Raw genomic sequence first — 23115 nt, 5'->3', positions numbered from 1 at the left:
GAACTCTCTAAACGTCTGACTCTCGCCAATTTTACCATGTCTAATGCACCAACCCGACACCCAATATATTATTTTCATGCTTCAAGTCATATTTTCCAGGTGGGGTTCTTCTATTTATCAAATTGTTCCTTGTTTGAAATTTGAATGTTATGCTGGCCCAAGGTTGAGAATATGCTGTACAAACTCTGCAAATCAATTTTGTCGACATCTTCAAATGTTTTTCGCGATATGTTTACTGCCACACAGAGTGGACAAATCGAACTAGATGGAATGAGTGACGATCGGCCCATTCGCCTTGACGGATTGTCCCGGGAGACGTTCGAACTGTTTCTTGAACATACCTTTGGAAGGTATGTCAACTATACATCATCTATTCTTCTTACTGTTAACCTGTTGAACTATTTGCAGAGTTCGCACTGGCTCTTATACTACTGACGAGCTCTCAAGATTCCTTCACTTTTGCGACATGTATCAATGCCGCCATACACAAGAATTTGTTGTGCACCGTATATTCACTGCACGTTTCCGCTTTCACCCGGCTCAGTTGATCAACCTCGCCATCAAATACCATGTCCGGACCATCTTTCCTTTTGCTTTCCAACAACTGGCAGAAACACCGATCTCTGAAATCACACACGCACACCGGGAGCTAATGGGACATGAGGTATTTTTGAACATTGTTTATGTTCAAGCGGCACTCGATCATCATCGTCGGATGGTAGCTGCAGAGGAGCCGAAAATCTTGATGCATTCAAGCGACTGTCAAGACCCAACAGGTTGCAACGAGGATTGGCATGCTATTTGGTGGAATGGAATGGGCCGGTTCCTCCTCGATGCCAGGAATCCACAGCCATATAGTGACGCTGTCAAGCGCTTCAAGGAACTGAAGTTTGGACGGGTTAGTGAGGGTTGCAAGGAGCTGATGTTCAAGCTCCTGGATCAGGGAGCCGCCTTTCATCATGCTGAACATTTTATTTCTGAAGCTTGTCACCTTCTGGTTGAAAAGTTGGTTTTTGAGCCATAGTTTCAGTCATATTTAGTACCTTGACTTTATTTCAAACATGTGGCGAGCTTGAGAACATAAGTATAGCAAATCAGACGCAAGACTCAGAATGCTCGTCATGTGCACGTTTTCCTGGTCATGCGACAGTGTTAAATTCAAACGCGGAGGCTCTGGACAAGATGCGCAGTGCGGGGGACAGCGCGCAGGGGTGCGCAACGCGCAAATAATAAAAGTGCTGATATAACGCCATACCAGAATACGATATTCTGGCGCATTTCCTGGCTAGTGAATGACCCTGGCATAACGAACTGACTGAGGTTTCGTTTCATCAAGCGGCAGTGGCTAGAGTGACATGTCACATCCCTTGACCTAGTTAAGGTATACAAGTGCCGGTAAAGGTAGCGAGGCCGAGTTTTGAAAAACACGCACTGCAATCTCATATGCAACACACTGTAAGCTGACGACTCGTTTTGTGAAGACAACATGCAATGGGGCCGATGCCGGCCGTTGAACCAATAGATCGTGTACATCAAGTTTAACGTGTTTTTATTCGCACGAATCCCATGAAGCACAACAAACTGGATAGGACTATAGTATAACGCCTCAAGATGAGCTCGTTCTGGTGAGAGGAACATTTGAGTTCGAGACGAGGTGTTTGTAGCTTACGCAAGCAACGATATCTTGTGAATTCTCGAATTTTGAGCATATGTGGCATATGGTATTCAAAGGGTTTCCTTCTCACTCGATTCGCACTCTCAGACAGAAATATAGACACCTGCACCTCATTCGTTATTCACAAAAGAGCTGTCCTGCTCTGATCATAGACGCTTTTAATTTCAATTTCATCGCAGAACACTAGCCAGAATCTCCATCACCTTTCCACCATGACATCCTAACTTTACCATGCGAATTGACTGCCGCTCATCCAGACCGATCATTTAACGCGCACTCTGACCTACCGACCTCTATTCATGAAAATTCTATCAGCTAAACGCTGCGGGCAGGAAGGGATGTGCCAGCTTTCTTTTTGCACTCCGTTTCCCTGATACAATATACGAAGGAAAGATGGCTCTCGCTTGCGAAGACACTTAGCTGACCCCTTGCCCAAATGCCTTTCAGCCAAAGAGTCATTTCCCTTTGACTCCTTCAACGTCGAAGGCCTTCACACTGTAGACCAAGGCGTCATCAATAAACTTCTACCCTTGATGCGACATCATCAAAACTCGTGGGTTGGTCACGGTTTAGGCGTCGACCACCCAGGTCATAGAGTCGGCCCAGATCATCCCGTCGTCAGAGAAAAACTGGAGTAGACGAACGATCGTTGGCGCTATGTCGTCGCAGCTATGGACGATGACACCTTCCTCATAATGCTCGGGGATCATGGAATGGATAAGATGGGTAATCACGGCGGTGACAGCATCCTAGAATGACAGCTCTTTGGATCTATAGCAAGGACCCTCTTGCCCTTTTCTCTTTCCCAATTCCAGAGGCCATTCTACCGATGATCACATTCCTAGCCGCGTCGGCTCTCCCTATTTGATGTTCTGGCTCATCTTCAGCGACGTATGGTTGATGACACCCCTTTCGGGACAGATCGTCCTTGGATTATCAGCCGTCGCTCTTCTCTCCTATCTAGAGATCCTCGACAGCGTCCGAGGTGTCCGCAGCCTAAACAACGCAGTCACATCCTCCATACTCGACCTCGCAAATACCAATCCAAACCACGCCCTCTTATTCTCATTCTCAGAAATCGTACCCCTAGCGCTCCTAGCGACGCACATGTACTACAGTACAAGCCACCAATCGACATTCTCATCCATCCAAATGGAAAAGCGCATTCATCCTCTGAAAGTCGCTTTCCTTCCCCTTTCCGTTGCTCTCAATACCTTTGGGTCCTTTTTCCTCGGGGCGCTGGCGGTGCCGCTAATCGTACTCTGGAACCTCTCCCCTTTGCCCGCCCCAAAAATCATCTCGCCCCCATCCAAATGCACTAAGAGCCGCATTAGCGATATCGGCGTGTGGGGCGGTGTTGAGGAGGCATTTGATGGTATGGAAGATCTTTGCGCCCAGGTATTTGGGTGCTGAGTCTGTGCTTTGGGTGGTTGATGTAGGCGTTGGTGCTGGGAGGGTTTTTAGGGGGCTGGGTGCATGAGAGGTGTTGATGAATTGAATTGAATTGAGTTCCCATCACTCCGGTCTCGTACCTCTTTTTACTAGCGGCCACAGGAAGAACTCGATACTTGGGGAGATCAAAACGTGTTGATTGTAAAGCGACAAGGATTTGGTACTCGGGTCGGAACGTATCTAACGGGTTGCAACGTTGGCTGAGAGACACCGTGGACACGTGTACTGTCACTGCGTTGATGATCGCGGTAGCTTTGACGTGTTTAAACTTTAGGAAGGTTGGGTACCTGTACGAGCGTGTAAATCAACTGTCTTGGAGGAGAGAACAATAGTCTTCTCATACGTCCTGTTAGATCCATGGGTAGTCACCTGCCTCAAGCTTACGGCCATGGGCGCCGGTGAACGGACACCATGCTTCGTCTTCTATTGTCCGTCTAATATAAGCAAGCGCTCATGTCGGATCATTACGTTGTATCCCGTGCCCGTCGCTCCTTTGAAAATCAGTGTCACCCTGAGCCTCCCTCAGGCTGGTGCTCCACTCTATCATTCAACTATTAGGACCCACAACGCGAACGCAATTTCATGTCCAACTCACCACCACCAGCTCCTGCCTGTTCGCACACAGTAAGCGTCCAGCTCCCTGACCTCCTATCTTCATGTACACCCTTTGAACTACGCGTAAATCGGCATTGTAGGTCCGTGTCTCGAGCGAGCGAGGCGTGGCTGCGCGAGGTAGGGTTGAAGCTGGAGTGGAAAGGGATGAAAGTTGGGTTGTGGGCTGCTTTGTGCTATCCTGGTGCGGATTTAGCGCAACTGAGGTTGGCGGTGGATTTTTTGAGTTTGTTGGTTTATGAGCAGGAGCGGGGGTGGGAGCGGAATGGTTGTAGTGATGAGAATAAAAATGAAAATGAGAACGGGATATTTGATCTGTGAGTTCCCATAACGGTCCAATGACTTGATTTCGCTGACAATGTGTACGAAGGATATCCGACCGACTTAGTCGCGTCGCGTACAAAAGTCCAGCGTGGTACATGCGTTTTCATCGATCCATGCGTACGTATTACGATGCAAGGCGGCGCCTTCATTCGTTGGATTCGACGTGTATCCCGGATCTGGAGACATATGTCGATCTGCGAAGAAACGCGTCAGGTTTGAGGATGGTGTTTCACCTGATCGAGTACGCGGGGGGATTGGACCTCCCGGAACGGGTGTCTTCGCATCCGGTGTTGAAGCGGTTGACAGACCAGGCTTGCGACCTTATAGCTTGGTCTGAGGTACGTCCTTGCATGAAACATGTACTTGGGATTAACGTCTGTTCTAGGATGCTATCTCATGCGCAAAAGGCATGACTCCAAGCTCACGACTCAATATCGTCACCGTCCTAATGAAAGACCGGAACTGTTCGTTCGGGAGTGCGCTTGCGTATATAGGCACGCTCGTGAAGCAGACCGCAGATGCATTCTTGGCTACTGAGCGCCAGTTCGCTGCGTGTGGTGTGATAAATGACGATACGAGGCGGTATGTCAGGGGGTTGTGGGATTGTATTGCTGGGAGTGTGAATTGGCTGTATGAGACGGAGAGGTATTTGGGGACGAAGGGGAATGAGGTTAGGGCGTTTGGATGGGTGTTTGTGCCCGTCTTCGATTGATGTCCATGTATACATACGAGTTTTGTGTACGTATTGGATGTATTTCGATTTCTGACTGACTGGGAGTGTGAAGGTGCCATGCATCGTTCCGTGGGTCCCCCGTTGTTACATAATTAGTAGCCGTATTATAGTATGTCCATTGTCGACTTGGCAGCTAAATGCATAGTTTCTGCACTAAGACAGCCACCGCGTTCGAATTAAACTTGCCTACTATATCATGGCTTGAAATAAATTGGCATTAGATATACTGCTGCACAGACGATATGCAAATTTATTATCTTGTCGATTTAGCTCGTGATGTTGGACGCTGGGGAAACGAATGAGGGCGATACCGCATTCATCATGATGGTGCAGCCAGTCGGTGACCTCTTGCTGTGACACACTCATTCGTTCCACTCAGTCTTGTTCTCGCCGTTCCCCGCAGTTGATTAAATCGCTCTTTATTATTGACTTGCGAAGACGTCAGAGAACCTTATACCTGGCCTTGGGTTTCAGATCTCAGATTGGAGTTGTTCGACGGGGTAGATAGTTAATTGTGTAACAGGTTTTTGAGGACATGCGTGACTCGAGTGCCTGGGACGAACAAAGCGAAAAAGAATAAGAGAGACAACCTTTCATTAAGGAGGCCCAGACATGCCAGGGCGACAATATACTCGTCCTCTTGTTTAAGGAGGAGATGCATCTGCTTGATGGGGTTGAGGCGGCGAGGGTTGCATGGGAGGCTGGGAGGGGTTGGTTTAAGAAGCTAGGGCAAAACCCAGCTGACTGGTGGTAATATGCGGGCACAAATAATGATGATGTGGATGATTTATATGCTGCTGTTGTGTGGGCGGCGTGTGGGATGCAGGACGTGGGCAAGGGGGATATGTTTGCGTAGTGTTCGGACTGCGATTGGGCTGGAAAGCATCTCACGAGTTCGCCCCATTGCGTATATAGTATTGCTTCGTACCTTGTTATACTCGCCCATCCTTGAAATTCATTTCCTATTTTCATTCGCACCAGAGCGTCCGAGCGAGCTGATGTGTCGGGGCGCTCCTAGGGGGTTAGAAAAACTAGAAGTGTTCCAAACATCGAGATTGTCATGAAAATCACTGTGGCCCCCGTCTATTGCCCAGTTTATTCGACATCACACTTACAAAACATCTTTGGACAATGAGACAGCGTAATAATGACCCTCCATTATAGCACTCCTTCACGACCTCCTGCATGTATCATGCTAATTTTTCCATGCTGGCAAAAGCAAGCACATCAGCAACTCGGACTCGGGAGACAACAAGCAAAGACAGGCTCACCCAGGCACTGGTTTTGTCGTACATCCGGGAATGACCATCCCAAGGCCCGTAGTTACTCCACAGCAAGTTGGACACGAGCATGGATACCAGGCCGTTATGTGTCCGTCAGGTCCGCAAATATACCCGAAAGCGTTGCCGTTGTTGTAATTTTTGACGCCCCCCGAGCACCCCCCTTCATAGGTAGATGGTCATAAGCATGCGGTCTAAGGTTTGCACGTAGGCTGCAAAAGTATTCACCTGTGTAAGGGGAGCAGGGTATGTCCGGCCCGTCGCCGGATGCGATAACTATGCCAGCCATTGCTGCGACAGTGATGATTACAGTGGTGAGTGAAGTGGATTTCATGGCTGAAATTTGAAACTTGATGGTGTTTTTCTGCGTCAAGTACCGTTACGTTGGCTTTTATACACGACTCAATAGCATAGGACGCAGCCAAATGATTTGCCAGCTCACGCAACGTGATATAATTTTCTTGAAGGCCTTAAATAATGTGCCTGACGCACTCGACGAGAATTTTTGATATAGTTTGGCGAACGTTGGTCTGTGGTGATGATTTATTTATCTCACATTTGCTGGGATCATGATGCGGCTGACGAACTCACTGACCATACACACATAAACACTCGATAGAGCGATGCTCGGTGCCCGCATGACATTGCCACCAACAAACCAGGACATACAAGTAACCAGGTCAGTGGTTGCGATGGCACGGTGGCAGGGAGTGTTTTCCGAAGACGTTAAATATATGTTGCTGATATCGGCTGTGGAATACTTGGACGAAATCTTAAGCTTGATATTTGCAATATCACGACTCACGAGTTGATCCACCCCCTTACTAGGAGTATTCCTGCCATTATTTGGTAGATCCCAGTACCTTTGAAGAAACCCCCGATGATGATGGTTATAAGTTATACCTTGGGAAGTTTTACTGATGTGAGTCCAGACGTCATTAATTCATTGGCGGAGTTCGAAAGCAAACAGCACTCGGCAAGTACTCAAGTAATTGTTGAAGGAAATTAATGGCTATCGTCTGCCTACTATATTATTACTAGGGGAAACTTCCTCAGCAGCGTGCGTTGAATCTTGTTTTTGTAAATTTAGTGATTGACCCAAATTTTGCCGACACTACCTTCATCCGAGTATTTTTTGAACACGGCGCAAATGGTTCTATTCCGCCTCCAAACCTTCTTGACAAGATTGCGTCTGCTGCTGATAATTTGAAATCAGGCCCCGGAGCACACTGTACACCATCTACACCAGCACCCTACCCACTTGCGTCTTCCAACGGGACGTTCACGTACTCCCTCGATAGCTAGTTTATCAACGCTCAATGCATTACAGACCCATATTCGAAGTTCTCCATTTCCAACTTGACGTTCTGCACTCCCGTTTCCCCCTCTGCTCCACTTATTCCTTCATTGAAGTTATCAATAATCAGACCGTGTCTTTCAACAGGTTCTCTCTTTTCTTCTTATTCCACAAACTCCTTCTCGTATCATGTACAGCAAGTTGCATCTCGTATATTCAAATCTTCTCTTGCAGTCGTCTTTTTGAAAACTGACCTGGTTTCAGTACTTTGTTTCCGACTTTTTCATTTTCTGTTTGTCCTGTTCGCCTCCACCCTACTTTGTACAGCCTCCTATTTCTTCCGCCTATCTAATACCCACCCATGCCTTCGCTCCTGACCGGTTTTGTTTGTTTTCCAATCGTCAAAGGTATATCTTGAATGTCCCCCACCTTGTATATGCTGACAATCCATATTTCATTCTCTATTTCTTAAGATGCCCCAAGGCCACACACTTGCTCGTTCGTTCGACGCCATGCGTGACAATGCACGCTTGCACACTCCTTCGTTCTCCTCTGTAAGCAGTTACTGGCACCTGTCGCTCGTCCCATGAAACGCGCAGTTCACATTCCCTAGTTTTCGGTTTCTTGATCTTATCAATATCGACCGCTGCCTCTTTTGGACAGTGTTTTTTACGGATGGAGGAAAGTCTTCCTTTAATGAACGGCAGATTTCTCTCTGATTCTCCCTCTTCCAACCGGCTATTTGTTTCTCAAGCTCGTTGACGACCTTCATCTATCTATTCACCAGTGCATCCATCCAATCCCGTCATTGCCTACATATGAACCACCAAACTGGAGCCATCACATATTCACTAACTTCGCATTCAAACCGTTTACCATCACTGCTCATTCATCATCGCTTTCGCTCCACTGCCTCCGTTCCTGTTCACATCACTTGATCGTTCTCTCTTTGTGCAATAACCCCTTCCTTTTTCGTACGACCCTTTCCCCCTTTGTACAACTTCCAACTTTCTTTGCACGAGCTGCCCTTGTCGCTACACACGTTGATCGTATTTTATGCCAGAGAATTGGATACGACGCATGTATGTACTTTTGGTCGCATTTGTACTAATCGGCGTGTACATGAATTAGAAGAAAGGTTGTGGACCCCGTTCGCGTCGTAATTGACAATGTCTGCCACGAGGTTACTAGTCAACTTGGGCGCCGTTTTAATGTCATCGATGGGCCGAGGTCGAACCCCTCACTCAACTGTACCAAGAGTACCAATTACCAAAAGAATACTTCGAAGATCACACTGGCAGGTTGCCGATATCACGAAGAGTTCTCCGATCTTTTGCGGCGTTCAAACATTCCATGCGAGTCGCTGCTTTAGGATCTCACCAACAACTTCGATCTTGATCCCATCGGTATCCCTGGATGCACCTTGTCTTTCTACTGGAACTCATGCTAAAATACTTGCTTCGATCAATCAGATATCATCCTTCAAATCTCAGTTTGGCGATGTAAGCGCTGGATGGTGGTATATCAAGCACGAATGCGATCGTTATGCTTCCGCCAAGTTCCCCGCTCGCTCACTCTCATCCTCTAATAGTATGACTGTAGTCTCGAATGATCCCATTTGGTGGCCACTCATCAATGCGAACCTTATTGGCAGCTATTTTATAGGTTCGTGGAGAATCAGCCACATGACGACGTTAATGACTCGAGTAATCTTGGCTACGGTTTTGCAGTTGCTGCCTCTGTCGGGGTCATGTACGATTGGGGTGAGCAAGACTAAGTATGAAAAGGCCACTGATATCCTTATGGATTCTCAGTGCTTACGTTTGGACAAGAGGTACGTCGATCCATTACTGGGGCAGCCAACTCACTCAGAATTGTGTTATAGGTCGAACTGATCTGGGTGAGCGGACTTCCACATCAAAAGAACGATGTCAAAATACAACTTGTTCATGGCAGAGACAACGCTGGTCCTTAATGACCGTTCTCTACCTCGGTGTATGTACCTCGTCTGTCAATATTTACGCCTAGCAAGTCCAAGTTTTGCTGACTATCCTAGGTGCGCTATGGTGGAATAGGATTTTCTGTGTATGTTTGGAGGTTTAGGCCATTGATGTCGCGCTCATTACTCATCTCTCACAATCAGGATGTACATGCTGGGTATGTATCCTCGCATAGACTCTGTTTCTTCTAATGACGGGCGGCATACAGACAGTGTTCCAACAATTTCGTTGACAGATGCAGTGAGTATTCCACACTGATGCCTTCCATTCCCATCCAAACAACTGAACTGCCATGCAGGGGTGAGCGTCATTCTCGAGCAACTCGTTGATTCAACATAACGACTCCCACAGTTGTGAGTTTGTTTCGAGCCTGTGATCTTCCGAAGTTGATAACTATTGTTGCTGGATTTGTCAGGCCTTGTCGTTTACGACGCACTTAATTGGACAAATGACGTTGTAGAGGTAATACTGGGCGGTAAGCTATACGCCTCCGTGATATTGACTTGACTGAAACATCATGCAAGTCATCATGATTGCTCGGTTACATGCCATGTATCAGCGATCCAGGAAGGTACTGATATTTCTCGTTGTCAGCTTGCTGGCCATCACAATCGCCAACGCAGTGATGGGCGTAATAATGATGTTACGTATTTCAGGGGGTAAGCTTTAATTATGTATGAAATGTTTGAGTGCATCAGGCTCATTGACAGATACCAGAGGAATACATTCTCTCCGGCACCTATCAGTGCAGTATTGGCTACGCGGGAGATTCCATATTTCTGGGTTCCATGACTTGGATACTTGGGACTGTATGGGAGGTCCTCGCACTGTGCCTCGCGGTGTGGATTGCTATAAAACACTTCCGTGAATTGCGACGACACTCAACAAGTGGCATTATCAGGGACTGTTTCACGGTGTTGATGCAAACTCATGTGAGTTACTTTGCAAGGTGAGCTTATAATGTGAATGTGGTTCTCTTGTTCTCCTGAAGTTTTGCACGTGCTAGTTTTTTGGTTATCTCGTGCTTCGAGATCGGTTTATTCTCTCCAACGCTCTCAGCGGTATGCTAATCTGTCACCGACCTTTACATGTAATCATGATTCATCGTTTTTATAGGACGTATTGTCCCTGGACACTCAGATTTATATTGGTCTCCGTCAGATATTCCAGGTCGTGCAGATGTTTGTGCTGGGACCACGCCTGATCCTCGGTGTTCGAGAATATCACGCTAAGCTCGTGGCCAACTCTGATACAGCATCCGCTATGTCTTCAGTTGCTTTCCAGGAGCAAGTCCATGTGTCAACCAGCAATAGTGTATAGCGCAGGAGATGCTTGATATGATTGAATTGTGATAGGCAGGTAGTGTGCAGGGAGCGGGAGAATTTGTTTTTATTTATTCCAGGTTTCGTCGTGGTACTTATTCAAGTTGCGAAGTATATATAAGTCATACAACAGCTTTTGGCGAACTATGAGCAGAGATCTCTCCCTGATGCTGAGGTTCACGTACTCGATCTTAGTGCGTACCGGCTGGTGGAAGTCTTTTCGCTCCTGATGCCATTGCTGAAAGATAGCTGTTTCTAGGATATCAGAGAAACACTCAACCACTCAAGTGGCGCATGTGGACACTGTCAGCACCCCTATTTATTCTAGCTACTTCAGGGTTACACATCAAGTACCTCTAACAGGACTTTGGCTGGCAGTTCAGGCTACTACATCTTCATTGAGCCAAAGCGGATCCATGCTGCAGTGCCATAGACCACATTCGAATTAGGACGACAAGGGCGAATAACGACAAACTAGCGTGCACACTGGACGGTCCGACTCAGAGCTAATTTTCAAGTGTTGTTAGAACGAGATAGATAGTTGGTGGGGTACAACAAACCAACCAGTAAGAAGAATGATTAGACAATAACATTCGCTCAAAATCTTGAAGTCTATGGAGTCATAAGTAACCACTTTGGCCAAGGCGAAGTTGAGATGAACCTCTGAGGAACTGTTCATGAGTGAATCTTCAAGGCGTGTTCTGATAGAAATAAAACATCGTCGGCAGGTTTCGAACCTACACTGTACAGTCCAAGAGACAGATTTCGATTCCGTTGCAGTGACCACTTTGGCCAGAGCGAAGTTGAGATGACATCTGAGGAACTGTCCATGAGTGAATACTCAAGGCGTGTTCCGGTAGAAAAAAAACCTGTTGTTTGGCAGGTTTCGAACCTGCGCAGTACAAGAGAAACAGATTTATTGTGGTAATCACTTTGGTGAGAACGAAGTTGAGATTAACATCTGAGGTCTGAGGAACTGTCCATGAGTGAATCCTAAGGCGTGTTCCGATAGAAAAAACCTGTTGTTTGGCAGGTTTCGAACCTGCGCAGTACAAGAGAAACAGATTTTGATTCTGTTGTGGTATCTACTTTGGCCAGGACGCTTGATGGCCAAGTTTAGACGAACCTCCAAAGGACTCCATGTCGGCAGGTTTCGAATCCACCCCACCCAAAAGAGCAGATTTCTAACCTATTCTGGTGACGGTTAGCTATGACTACTCAAGATAGGCCTTGAAGAATCCATCCACGAGTGAATGTTCAAGGCGTGGTCAAAGGAAAAAAAGATTGTTTGTCCTGTCACGCTTACCACTTTGGCTAAGACTGGTCAAGATGGACTCATTCGATTGACGGTAGAATCACATGGGATTAGCAGTCATTCACCAAAAAAAACCTAGTTTGCGTTTAATTCGATGGACACAAAACATCAAAACCTGCACATCTGAGAAGGCGAATGGGCACATCTATCGGCTGTCGCTACATAGATGAAACGCATGAACTATGGGGAACATTGACATGTGGGAGACCCTTCTCCGATACAACTCCAAGTACCAACTGTATTTCCGCGAATTATCCTCGGGCAAGGATCATTGATCATCCTTTGGCCCTCGGATCCCAGTTATGTAGTCACCGTTACTAGAGCGACTTGGAAAGAATCGTCAGAACATGTTTCCTCTGATGGTGTAGTATTTCTCGATATCCTCGGAGACTACCTTGCTCATTAAAGCTTTATGGTCAGGATGGTTCGTTACGTACTTAGATGGATGGGACAGTCGTTCATTATGTAAATTTGTTATTAGTGACTCTCAAGTACTGTCTACTATTTGCAGCTACGTGCCTTCAGCAGACTCTCTCCAGACGTGGCATCAACTGAAGGACTACTAGATTGCGGAAGGAACGAGTGCAAGACATTTGGCTGTTGATTCTTCTTCAAGTTGGTAGGATCCTGAACCTCCGACCTGAGGTACTAATAGCCTATGGCTCGTCCTTGATGACACCGATGTCCGACAAGTTGAATCCGAGTCCAAGCACATCGCATTCATGACCTGTTCATTGTTCCTCCACACCTCTGACACGCATCAATCAATGTCCCTGTCACCCATACGCACGCTCGCCCGCCGAATTTAGGGTTGTCATCAGCGAGAGAATCCATGTTTTATTTTGACATACACAATTCACTCAGCGCCACACTGGGTAATGGTCTGTAACGTCTGGGTCCCCAGTTTCAAGTGCGTGCATGTCTATTTGTACTTCCTTTATCCTAAATACATATCTAGCGCCGCAAGGCAAATGGATCTGAGTTGTTCAAATAGTGTGTCCACCTCGCCCGTACGCCCACTCTCCGCGTCCGGATTCACGTTGCAGGTTCTACAAACGCTTAAGTATTAAACCGAGCTGAGCTCGCCGCTCCACCTCGGTAATACAGGGTTGTCATCGATGAGACAATTCACGTTTTATTTTGACCTACTAAGTTCACGATCCACGCAATGGCAAGTCAGCGCCAGGCCGAGTAATGTCCTGCAACGCCTGGGTCCCCAGTTTCAAGTGCGTGCATATCTATCGCATCCTTCCTTCATCCCATCCCAAATACGACTCCGAATCACTAGTGTTTCTCCTGCAAGGTCTTACTCATGGGTTTTGGATGGTTTCGAGCCTACTCCCAGGAATTCTGCCGTTTCCTGAGTCCTCCACATGCACAAAATCTGGTTCCGATCTCACGGACACAGGGGCGTTTCTTGCCAATGCCACTCGTATACTTCACCCGGTTATTCCTTTGCGAAAATATTGATGAGTTCAAGTCACAGTACCAGCCGACCACCGTGGTGAGGCGATCGCGGAGCCGTAATTGGCGGCGACCGCGGCTGATAGTTCCTCGAGTCTGTGAGAATTTGTTGAGGAGCAACGGTATGCAAGCGGTTCGTCTTAGATCAAGTTCCTTTGATTTTCATCTAATAACTGGTCTCTAGTGCCGCAGCCAAGCCAAGCCAGAACTCGCACAACATTCAATAAGCCCGACCCTGTTATCTACTGCTGGTAATGTGAATCCTGGTGTAGGTCCATCGGAGGTGCATCGAAGTACACATTTGTACGATCTGCGCAATCTGAGATCCACTAAGTAATATCAAGAATACGTCCGGTAATGGGTGAATTGGTGTACCACTGTAGGGGGGCAGAAAGGAATTGGCCTTGTGGCAATTGGCAGAATGACAGAAGTCAGCAAAAAGTATTGTGAGCGTTTTTGGCTCTTTTCGACCATGTTTCTACTATGGTAAAAATAGTTTCGACTACACCTTCTGACGTCAAAAGCGCATCAATATTCCACCCTGATGCACTCTTTGAGCCTCGATGAATGGGCGGATCAACTCTTTCACCGCAACCACTGGCATGGTTACCAGTATGCTTTGGTTCATGGCAAAGGCATGTAGGCACCGAGCACCGCTCTATCGCGTGTTTATATCAGTGTATGGGCGGTGAGTTCTTCTGCCGCATCCCTGTAAATGTGAATTGGGTGAATAAGTGATTATCATAAACCGAAGTTCGTCAAACCGTACCAAGAGGACTTGTGGAGTGCGTCCGGCACATTATTTGAGGCCTTTAAGACGATTATGTCACGGTATGTGATCTGGCATCTGTTCGTGATGCAAGCACATGCACATCGTTTGGCTGCGCCCTATACTATTCGTGTATAAAAGCCAACGTACTTGACTCAGAAAATACCATCAACAGTTTCAGCCATGAAATTCACTTCACTCACCACTGTAATCGTTACTGCAGCAGCGATGGCTGGTACAGTTATCGCATCTGACTCCGTGAGCCGACCTGGCGACCAATCTGGTGAGCACTTTTGCGACCTACGTGCAGACCATAAACCACGTGCTGATGGCCATCCATTGATAAAGTGGACTCGACGGGCACCACAGATCCCGAGAACGGCATCGATCTCGGGTTTAACTGCCAAACTATCGGCCTGACTGGCACGTTGCTATGCTTGTGCAACGCTTTAACAACAATGGGAACTTCCCCATCCATTGAGGGGTTTATAGGTTGCATTTGATGGCATCACACTGCCTAGTGAGTCTGTCTTTTCTCGTTGTCTGCCCAGTCCGAATTGCTGATGTGCTTGTTTTGTCAGGGCGTGAAGAAGTGCACTGATTGAGGGTCATGATCATCTATCTCGTCCAAAGAATGAAGATGCTTTGTACACGTGATGTCGAATAAAATAGGCGATTGACGAGGGCCACATTGTGGTTTTTATGACAATCTCGATATTTGGAATGCTTCGGATATTGAGCTTGAACACCGGCAAACCTATGGTTGGTCACCCGTATGTGCGTCACTCCGCAGTACCTGACATCCTTGTTCCGGTTGGGCCTGTGTGATAAGCGAAGCTCATCAGGTGTATGTTTATCCGTTATACATCTTCTGGGGACTAATATTCTCTTGAAGATTGACCGAACCCTCGAGCATCTGGCCCAGTATGTGTGCCTATGGTGAATAAAATCAACGAAGGAATGGTCATGAACCCACGCAACTTGATGTGGGGGTCAAATGTAGAACATAGGAATGCTTGCACTAGCGCTGCGTCAAGACTCGTCAGTCCCGCGTCAAAATAGCTACGCCCAGATGAATATACGTCCCAACTACCGGACGCACAATGTACTCACCTGGTGTCCCTTGTGCGCCTCTGTGCCTTGTACGCGTGCCAACGTCGTCTCCCGTACACTCATCCAGACATCAACGAATACTGAGAGGTGTTGTGTCGTGTGTTGGGAGAGAGTAGAGCTTTAAAGTAGCAAGAGTGTAGGGTACAACGAGCACCAGCATGAACTCTGAAGTAAATTATAGATAGATGGGAGAGCCGTGGCCGCCACGATGGGAAAAACCAATTCTGAAGCATGAATTTGAAGGACACGAGGGAGCGATCAGGGATTTTGTTTTCTTGCACAATAACGTCCGCATCATGAGTAGTTCAAAGAACAACACTATGCACAAGTGGAACTGCGATACGGGACTTGTTGTCGAGGAAGCGTGGAAAGGTGGGGGCGTCTATGCATTAGTATTGGCACTTGCACCGGATTGGAAGATAGTTGGGAGGGAGGATGGAGAATACCAACAGGGAGATGTTCGAACGTTGAACGTCCGTGGCCTTCGCAATCGGAACTTTGACTAAAAGAGGTGTAGCAGCGAAGTTCATATTCTAGAATCTTCTGGAAGGACTTCCAGCTTATCTTGAAGAACGCTGACTTCCAGGACACGGAGCAGGACAACGCCTGTCCACCAAGTCCGAGTCTATGTTGAACCCGATGAAAGCGCCGGTTTCTTGATCATGCCCTATGATTGTTCCATGCTCTCCGAGATCTGTTATACAGCAACATGTTGTTCACCCAAAACTCGAATTTAATGCTACGGCTGTGCAGGAGCTTTGTGATTTGGCAGCACCTTTGTCACCACGTGGTACCTTGGTTGCTTCCATTTGAATTTTAACCTTACCACTCGATCATGATCCGATATATCTGCTGTACTAACCCCGAGTCTCTCAAGTTTGGTATCATCTTGTCCAAATCACAAATTTCCAGCCTCAGTGAGATCATATTCAGTATCACGGTCGGATCCAGTATATTGATACCTGACGCGCAGATAACAGTCCCATCAAGTTCGCTCCATATTTAGTATCCCCTCCGAGTCGGTTTGAATCGGCTGTCCTACTAGTAAGTCTTACTTGAGGTCTATGTCGTCTGACAACAGTACTTAGGATAATAACCTGTCAAGGGTTGTGACATTCAGACACGGTGCCACCTTCGCAATATGCAAAGTTTGGAATGCTCTACTTTTCTTGAGCGCTCTGAGCCTCCCAGCCTTTTCATTTCCGCTACTTCAATCAATATCGTACCCTACAACATGCCCTTGCTGTATAAATCTGATGCCCATTGTAAATGAGGCTATTGATGTTCTGTGAGTCGCTTCTGTCCTCGGTCCTTCACGATGTGGATGTCACATGCATGCTGTGATTCCCTCACTTATAATACATAGGGACTTTACAAGCACTGCAGTGTTTTGTGGCCTCCGGCACACATCGTGCTATCAAGTGTTACTTTGGATCCGTCTCTTAGACATATGGCCCTGCCTCGACATGTCACCTTTGAGTCTTCGAGCTCATCCGAATCAGACTCTGATTCAGACTTTTCTTCAGCGTCATTGTGTAAAACTTCTTTAGTAGAGAAATCCGCTCCCAGTACCGAGCCCTTGAAAGGCAGAAAACGTAAGTGCGAGTCGTCAGGCAACGATAACGACAACAAGACGAAGAGTTCAAAATGTCTACGATCATAAGTCGTTGTGTTGTATAGCACATGTATGGACTTAATCTCGCGTTTTCAGGCAAAAAAAGGACAAGTAAGTATATGAAGCACTGATCAGCTGAATGCCTGACAATGTGCAGTATTGTTCAGTGAGGAGTCAAGCTACCCAGAACACACCCAGGACCCGAAAGAGATACACCAACAAGGTGTCATTACCGGTATGTAATATTTACCTCCGCTCAGCTCGTATTAACAATTTCCCTCAAGCCATTCATGCAACTGATCTCACTCTTGGTCTCCAATGTATCCCCGCTGGCTTCCATGCAGTGATAAAGACTGACGGTGCTGAATGCCAGACGAGCAACAAACCTGTACACGTAGATCAGGCTGTCGTCAAATGGACCGAGCCCATACTTCTGTATGTTGTCCCTGATCTCATCTTTCCTGCACGTATTGAAAAGGACTCTAGGCCGTGCGATCTATCTTCTAAAGTCCGGGTCAGCGTGTATGCCTCATTTGAATTGGGTCCGATGCTCGGTCATGGAGAAGTCCTCCGCACATTCGAGATCTCCGTCTGAGAATTGCTGGATCGCAGTGAAAAGTCACATCGTCAGTAATATATTTTGCAAATAACATCTGACAGATGTTAACGAGTATCATAGCCATACTCTTTCAGCCCAAGCAGGGGGAAGTCGTATCTCCATGTACTTCATTGTTCATGACACTGGAGCAGCGACTTTCTGATGAAAACAACGCCGCAGTTCTTTGCCCCGTTACTACTGTGAGTGATCAATACAGTCTAGCATTCTAGTCCTGAGAGCTTGCAACGTGTAGCTTACATCCCACAATATGGATGTGTTAGTACTAAAGACGGATGCCGGACATCGTCTTCTCGCGTGATACCATAGGACGCAGAACAGTAGGGATATCGACCAATCCATAAACCACTTTGAACGCGCCTCAGATCTCTGCCCCATGGACCATCCCTACCGCCCTGCAGCACTGCTCAATCTAGCTACCGCAAAGTTTGTCAGTTGCCAAGCTGACGGAAGACACCTCAACCTCGATATCCCTATCAACCTGTTTCAAGATGCTCTTGATTTGCATCCCACTGATCACCCGGACCAAACCATCACCCAGCATCTTGCCATTGCTCTGTAATCTTGCTTCGCGAAACAGGGATTTCAAACGGATGCTGATGCAGCTAGAGAGTTACTGAGTAAAATCCTCGATGTCTGCCATGCCAACAGTCACATTCACAGAGCAGCTTTGATTGCAATCGAAACATCCACTCTGTATTCTGCTGAAAGCATTGATGCAAATGATCTTGGGCAGGAGCGGCCCGCCGCACCCATGCTTCCGTTATCCCTGAATCAACTTGCTCATCGAGCAAAGTGGTGTTTGCAGAAAGATGATCCCCGTTGGAGTAGGGGTCCCACGAGCATAGCATAGCATAGGAGAGCCCAGCGGCCCATTCCGAAGCTTGGTCAGCAGGGTAGCATAGGTTGTCTTTGTCAGTAGAACACACACTCTCGCTCCGAGTTGAGCCTTTCTCTGATTCTTGGTCCAGGGTCGTCCATCCTGCTCAGCACCTGTGCAGCTCTCGGTTCGAGTCCAGCCACCCTGTCCACCATGCCTTAGATGAAGTGATATTCCTTCATTATGATGCACTGGGATACTATAACACTGAGCATGCTTTCCGAGGGCAATTGCTGTGTAATCTGAGTTTAATGCTGAAGACTCACTTCAATCGTTGAGGCAATGGCGAAGACTTGGATCAGGCGATCGCACTTCAGAGGGAAGCGCTGGCTTTGCGCCCGGTTGGTCACACAGATCGGTCCCGGTCATTAAATAACCTTGCCGGTCAACTCTCCTCCCGCTTTGAGCACCGAGGCAATGTCGAAGACTTGGATCAGGGTATCGCACTTCAGAGGGAAGCGCCGGCTTTACGCCCAGTCGGTCACACGGGTTGGTTCAACTCATTAAATAACCTTGCCGGTCAACTCTCCTCCCGCTTTGAACACCGAGGCAATGATGAAGACTTGGATCAGGCTATCGGACTTCAGAGGGAAGCACTGGCTTTGTGCCCGGTCGGTCACACAGATCAGTCCTTGTCATTAAATAACCTTGCCCATCAACTCTCCTCCCGCTTTAAGCACCGAGGCAATGAGGAAGACTTGGATCAGGCTATCGCACTTCAGAGGGAAGCGGTGGCTTTGTACCCGGTCGGTCACTCAGATTGGTCCAGGTCATTATATAACCTTGCCGCTCAACTCTCCTCCCGCTTTGAGCACCGAGGCAATGGCGAAGACTTGAATCAGGCTATCGCACTTCAATGGGAAGCGCTGGCTTTGCGCCCAATCAGCCACACAGATCGGTCCCGGTCATTAAATAGCCTTGCCAATGGACTCTCCTCCCGCTTCTCGCACCGAGGCAATGACGAAGACTTGGATCAGGCTATCGCACTTCATAGAGAAGCATTGGCTTTGTGCCTGGTCGGTCACACAGATCGGTCCATGTCATTAAATAACCTTGCCGGTCAACTCTCCTCCAGCTTCTCGCACCGAGGCAATGATGAAGACTTGGATCAGGGTATCGCACTTCACAGGGAAGCGCTGGCTTTGTGCCCGGTCGGTCACCCAGATTGATTCAAGTCATTAAATAACCTTGCCCATCAACTCTCCTCCCGCTTTAAGCACCGAGGCAATGAGGAAGACTTAGATCAGGCTATCGCACTTCAGAGGGAAGCGCTGGCTTTGTGCTCGTTCGGTCACTCAGATCGGTCCAGGTCATTACATAGCCTTGCGAATGGACTCTACTACCGCTTCTCGCACCGAGGCAATGACGAAGACTTGGATCAGGCTATCGCACTTCACAGGGAAGCGTTGGCTTTGCGCCCGGTCGGTCACACAGATCGGACCTGGTCATTAAATAGCCTTGCCATTCAACTCTCCTCCCACTTTGAGCACCAACGCAATAGAGAAGACCTCGACGAGTCACGAGACAACCTAGGCCGTGCATTGACTCTGTTGACGCAACATGATCCTCATCAATTACATGTCCATAATTCGCTCACTAACGTCTATCTATTATTCCATGGACTTAACGGCACCAGCACGGGCGAAGTCACCGACAGTCTGAATGCTGCCATGCATAATCTCAAGGCAGCAGCAAATGTTGTGTCTGCAGGTTTGCTGCCTCGCCTGCGAGCAAGTCTGAGCTGGGTTCGCCATGCTCTTCAACATTCACATGGTACTGAGCTGGAGGCTCATGTGACTTCCATGCAACTTCTGGACGCTTACATGTCCACGACAGCTTCAGTATCGTCTTGTCACAATATCATGAAGGACTTCCTGAGTACACTTGCCGTTGATGCTGCATCGTGTGCTCTTCGTAGTGGTGAGGTGTGTCGTGCTGTTGAGTTGTTGGAACAAGGCAGGACTATCATCTGGACCCAGATGACACGACTCCGCACACCTCTTGACAGCCTCCAGACATGCGACGATCACGCAGCGGCCCTGATAAAGAAATTCAGAGACCTCAGCTCCCTCCTCGACAAACCTCCTGCGAATGATCGAGAAGCAACCTCAAGAGTCAATGTAGAAGCACAAGAAGCCCGGTACAGACATTTAGTGAAGGACTGGAATAGAGCTGTAGAAGAAATCTGGAAGATCGAGGGCTTCTCTTGCTTCCTCCTTCCCCCCTTATTCTCCGATCTTCAAGATGCAGCTCGTGATGGGCCTATCATCGTGCTCATTGTGAGCAAGTCGTCTTGCGATGCCATTATTATCCTGCACAAGCAACCTCCGACTAAGATTCCACTCCCTACCAATATTGAGAAACTCCAGATATTGGCGACCAGACTCCAATGCAGAAGTACACCAGCGCTGACAACAGCCTTGGCGGAGCTGTGGGATGACGTAGTCTGCCTGGTGGTCGAAAATCTGGGCGGACTTGCATGACCAAGCTCTCGAATATGGTGGTGCCCGACGTCTGTGTTCAATTTCTTGCCCTTGCACGCTGCTGGCCAGTACTGGAGAGATGGGCAGTTCCTTTCACAGTTCTACGTCTCTTCATACACACCATCGCTTACCGCGCTGATAAAGGCTCGCAGACATGACAGGTCTCTATCAGTGTCCTTTGCTGCCATCGGTCAGGATCACCCAGCCGGTGCTTCGCACACTTTGGAATGCGTGGAGCCTGAACTGGAATTAGTGCAGAGTCTTTTACCCCCTCCCCCAACCGTTTCCTTCACCAAGATAACGAGCGTTGATGCAATGCAATCAAGGGCACTGTGCGCGCTGCGAGAGAATACTTGGCTCCATTTTTCGTGTCACGGGACACAGAAATATGAGGACCCCTTCAATTTGGCCTTTCTCATGCGAGACCAGCCACTTTCACTCCTTGATATCGCACAAACAGATCTGTCTCGGCATGAATTCACATTTCTCTCTGCCTATGATACCGCAGTCGGTGACCAGGATACTCCTGATGAAGTGATACACCTAGCGGCCGGCCTGCAATTCGCTGGGGTTAAGAGTGTTGTTGGGACATTATGGAAGGTCAACGATAGTACTGTGCAGCGCTTAGTCGAGGCATTCTACAAAAACTTGTGCGGGGATGGCAAGATGAATTCCAAGCAAGCTGCCTGAGCGTTGCACAAAGCGGTCCAGTTATTGGCTTGCGACAAGGACATGCCCTTGGAGCAGCGCATAGTGTTTGTGCATATTGGCATATGATCAATTTTGTGCGTACTCCAGCTTGTTGATTAACGCGTTAATCTGACGATTTCGCGTGTAGTATCAAGTCGTGGTTATGTGCAGCCTGTTGCCAAGATAAATTTCCATTTTTCAGACTGTGGAACTATATACTTCCCGATATGTGCACTCATTGTAGACTTTTATTTGTACAGTCTGTTGCCTCAGAACCACAGGTGGCCGCTCCTAAGATGCACTGGTGGGTAAGAATGAAGTTCAAAGTCATATAATATTCGATGGCAGGAAGCATGGGGCTGCATTGAGCTGTGCGCCCGCAGGAGTGCGCGCCAGCCAAAACTCACAGCGCGCCCACTGATGGGGTCTGTGGGAGCACAACTCCAGTAAGGCTACTCAAAGCGACCAGCCAATCGACCGCTCAGTTCTGAATCAACCGACTCCTGTGCTTCTGGGAACCCGCTAGGTGAATACTGTAATGTGTCTTTCAAACGCGTTCGCTTGAGGTATGCTATACATCGTACTCTGCCTTTGTCCAGAAGCGGGTGACACGGCCTTGCTTGGAAAAGAGCGCATTAAGCTGAGTACGAGCCTCTTCCATCTTACGAGCATGCCTGTGAACAAGATGGTGATTTCGACGAGGCAGTACTTGTAGAAGAAGCAAAGAATGAGAATAAGGGATGCATGGATAAGTGTTGGTGGAACTTGAAGCGTGCAGGTCATATAGTAGTGGTAGGGTGTGGCCGACGCCATTGGTTGGTTTCAAGAAGGGGGCGACGAGGACTGTGCAGAGGTTTGGTTAGGGAAAGAAAACGCGGAAGTTGTACTAGATTGGTAACTCACGAAAGGAAGCAAAAGCCAGGAAGAATACAGCGAGAGGCCACCATACTCCATCATACGCATTAACGTACCACACAGGAAGAGTGACCTATTTGCTCACCTTTGAATAGCCAAACAGCATCTGACTTCTCAAGTAACATGTTCAAGAATTATAAGTGCGGTGCCCAATTAGTCCATGACACCGCTTTGTATGCGTCAGGAGGAAGATCGCGTAAAGTGGTGAACATGATTACCAAGAGGAAGGCACGAGCTGTGATGCATCGATGTACAATATGAGACATAGTAATTCGTAGACTATGAGGCAGAACGTAAGTGGTTCGCACATGAAGAGCAGGCAGACCAAGAAACATGTAGTGGTGAGAGTAAGCCAGGGTATGCGACTTATAGCAACGGCACTTGTGCGCCATAGTACCTGTTCCTGGTATGTGGAGAAGGCAAAAAACCAAGCTATACAATTGTCAATGAATGCCGCCAAATATAGTTGCCACAAGCAATGCAGTAAGCAGAATAACTATGATGTCCGAATTTTTGAGTTTGATGCTGCCGTCTTCAAATGTTGGAACCTGTTGGAACGG

General features: G+C 47.7%; 8 protein-coding genes across 8 annotated transcripts; 6 read left to right on the top strand and 2 right to left on the bottom strand.

Annotated features, from left to right (window-relative positions):
* Nucleotides 1-228: 228 nt before the first annotated feature.
* DFJ58DRAFT_670643 (uncharacterized protein) lies at nucleotides 229-1024 on the top strand (the record flags this gene model as incomplete). Its single annotated transcript, XM_041382879.1, has 2 exons — nucleotides 229-392; nucleotides 448-1024. 2 exons carry the CDS (start codon nucleotides 229-231, stop codon nucleotides 1022-1024), a joined length of 741 nt encoding a protein of 246 aa, XP_041236238.1.
* A 1152-nt stretch (nucleotides 1025-2176) lies between these two features.
* On the top strand, nucleotides 2177-3307 carry DFJ58DRAFT_218168 (uncharacterized protein). The gene is made up of 3 exons (XM_041379298.1): nucleotides 2177-2228; nucleotides 2282-3050; nucleotides 3115-3307. Exons 2-3 carry the CDS (start codon nucleotides 2543-2545, stop codon nucleotides 3153-3155), a joined length of 549 nt encoding a protein of 182 aa, XP_041236237.1. The 5' UTR covers nucleotides 2177-2228; nucleotides 2282-2542; the 3' UTR covers nucleotides 3156-3307.
* A 313-nt stretch (nucleotides 3308-3620) lies between these two features.
* On the top strand, nucleotides 3621-4953 carry DFJ58DRAFT_821528 (isoprenoid synthase domain-containing protein). The gene is made up of 3 exons (XM_041392029.1): nucleotides 3621-4056; nucleotides 4110-4401; nucleotides 4449-4953. The coding sequence occupies exons 1-3, from the start codon at nucleotides 3710-3712 to the stop codon at nucleotides 4773-4775; spliced, it is 966 nt and encodes a 321-aa protein (XP_041236236.1). The 5' UTR covers nucleotides 3621-3709; the 3' UTR covers nucleotides 4776-4953.
* An 899-nt stretch (nucleotides 4954-5852) lies between these two features.
* On the bottom strand, nucleotides 5853-6524 carry DFJ58DRAFT_218117 (uncharacterized protein). Its single transcript, XM_041379297.1, has 3 exons — nucleotides 6305-6524; nucleotides 6068-6239; nucleotides 5853-6005 (listed from the first exon to the last, which is right to left on the bottom strand). The coding sequence occupies exons 1-3, from the start codon at nucleotides 6408-6410 to the stop codon at nucleotides 5987-5989; spliced, it is 297 nt and encodes a 98-aa protein (XP_041236235.1). The 5' UTR covers nucleotides 6411-6524; the 3' UTR covers nucleotides 5853-5986.
* Nucleotides 6525-8918: 2394 nt separating this feature from the next.
* Nucleotides 8919-10693, top strand: DFJ58DRAFT_750188 (uncharacterized protein; the record flags this gene model as incomplete). Its single annotated transcript, XM_041387726.1, has 12 exons — nucleotides 8919-8963; nucleotides 9028-9136; nucleotides 9188-9207; nucleotides 9259-9273; nucleotides 9330-9368; nucleotides 9430-9458; nucleotides 9517-9530; nucleotides 9789-9848; nucleotides 9898-10032; nucleotides 10091-10322; nucleotides 10380-10434; nucleotides 10490-10693. The coding sequence occupies 12 exons, from the start codon at nucleotides 8919-8921 to the stop codon at nucleotides 10691-10693; spliced, it is 957 nt and encodes a 318-aa protein (XP_041236234.1).
* A 6346-nt stretch (nucleotides 10694-17039) lies between these two features.
* Nucleotides 17040-17566, top strand: DFJ58DRAFT_735825 (uncharacterized protein; the record flags this gene model as incomplete). The annotated part of the gene is made up of 3 exons (XM_041386700.1): nucleotides 17040-17082; nucleotides 17129-17206; nucleotides 17256-17566. 3 exons carry the CDS (start codon nucleotides 17040-17042, stop codon nucleotides 17564-17566), a joined length of 432 nt encoding a protein of 143 aa, XP_041236233.1.
* A 397-nt stretch (nucleotides 17567-17963) lies between these two features.
* DFJ58DRAFT_735824 (CHAT domain-containing protein) lies at nucleotides 17964-21640 on the top strand (the record flags this gene model as incomplete). Its single annotated transcript, XM_041386699.1, has 5 exons — nucleotides 17964-18145; nucleotides 18197-18414; nucleotides 18747-19618; nucleotides 19685-20898; nucleotides 20956-21640. The coding sequence occupies 5 exons, from the start codon at nucleotides 17964-17966 to the stop codon at nucleotides 21638-21640; spliced, it is 3171 nt and encodes a 1056-aa protein (XP_041236232.1).
* A 344-nt stretch (nucleotides 21641-21984) lies between these two features.
* DFJ58DRAFT_821500 (uncharacterized protein) lies at nucleotides 21985-23049 on the bottom strand. The gene is made up of 3 exons (XM_041392028.1): nucleotides 22641-23049; nucleotides 22544-22588; nucleotides 21985-22483 (listed from the first exon to the last, which is right to left on the bottom strand). Exons 1-3 carry the CDS (start codon nucleotides 22678-22680, stop codon nucleotides 22212-22214), a joined length of 357 nt encoding a protein of 118 aa, XP_041236231.1. The 5' UTR covers nucleotides 22681-23049; the 3' UTR covers nucleotides 21985-22211.
* Between the last annotated feature and the right edge of the window lie 66 nt (nucleotides 23050-23115).

Source organism: Suillus subalutaceus (genome assembly GCF_016647625.1).
Source record: "Suillus subalutaceus strain FC151 chromosome Unknown DFJ58scaffold_233, whole genome shotgun sequence".
In the NCBI taxonomy this organism is placed as follows: domain Eukaryota; kingdom Fungi; phylum Basidiomycota; class Agaricomycetes; order Boletales; family Suillaceae; genus Suillus; species Suillus subalutaceus.
Note: the sequence above shows the minus strand (reverse complement) of the source record. Positions and strands in the feature narration are given on the sequence as shown.

Bases quoted from the DNA above. Each gene is read 5' to 3' on its own strand.
- DFJ58DRAFT_218168 (XM_041379298.1), top strand. From the start codon at position 2,543: ATGTTCTGGCTCATCTTCAGCGACGTATGGTTGATGACACCCCTTTCG. The intron at 3,051-3,114 runs GTATGGAAGATC...TGGTTGATGTAG, and splicing joins TGTTGAGGAGGCATTTGATG to GCGTTGGTGCTGGGAGGGTT.
- DFJ58DRAFT_821528 (XM_041392029.1), top strand. From the start codon at position 3,710: ATGTCCAACTCACCACCACCAGCTCCTGCCTGTTCGCACACAGTAAGC. The intron at 4,057-4,109 runs GTGAGTTCCCAT...ATGTGTACGAAG, and splicing joins GAGAACGGGATATTTGATCT to GATATCCGACCGACTTAGTC. The intron at 4,402-4,448 runs GTACGTCCTTGC...CGTCTGTTCTAG, and splicing joins ACCTTATAGCTTGGTCTGAG to GATGCTATCTCATGCGCAAA.
- DFJ58DRAFT_218117 (XM_041379297.1), bottom strand. From the start codon at position 6,410: ATGAAATCCACTTCACTCACCACTGTAATCATCACTGTCGCAGCAATG. The intron at 6,240-6,304 runs GTGAATACTTTT...CTACCTATGAAG, and splicing joins ACCCTGCTCCCCTTACACAG to GGGGGTGCTCGGGGGGCGTC.
- DFJ58DRAFT_821500 (XM_041392028.1), bottom strand. From the start codon at position 22,680: ATGTTACTTGAGAAGTCAGATGCTGTTTGGCTATTCAAAG. The intron at 22,589-22,640 runs GTGAGCAAATAG...CGTATGATGGAG, and splicing joins TGCTGTTTGGCTATTCAAAG to TATGGTGGCCTCTCGCTGTA. The intron at 22,484-22,543 runs GTGAGTTACCAA...ACCTCTGCACAG, and splicing joins CCTGGCTTTTGCTTCCTTTC to TCCTCGTCGCCCCCTTCTTG.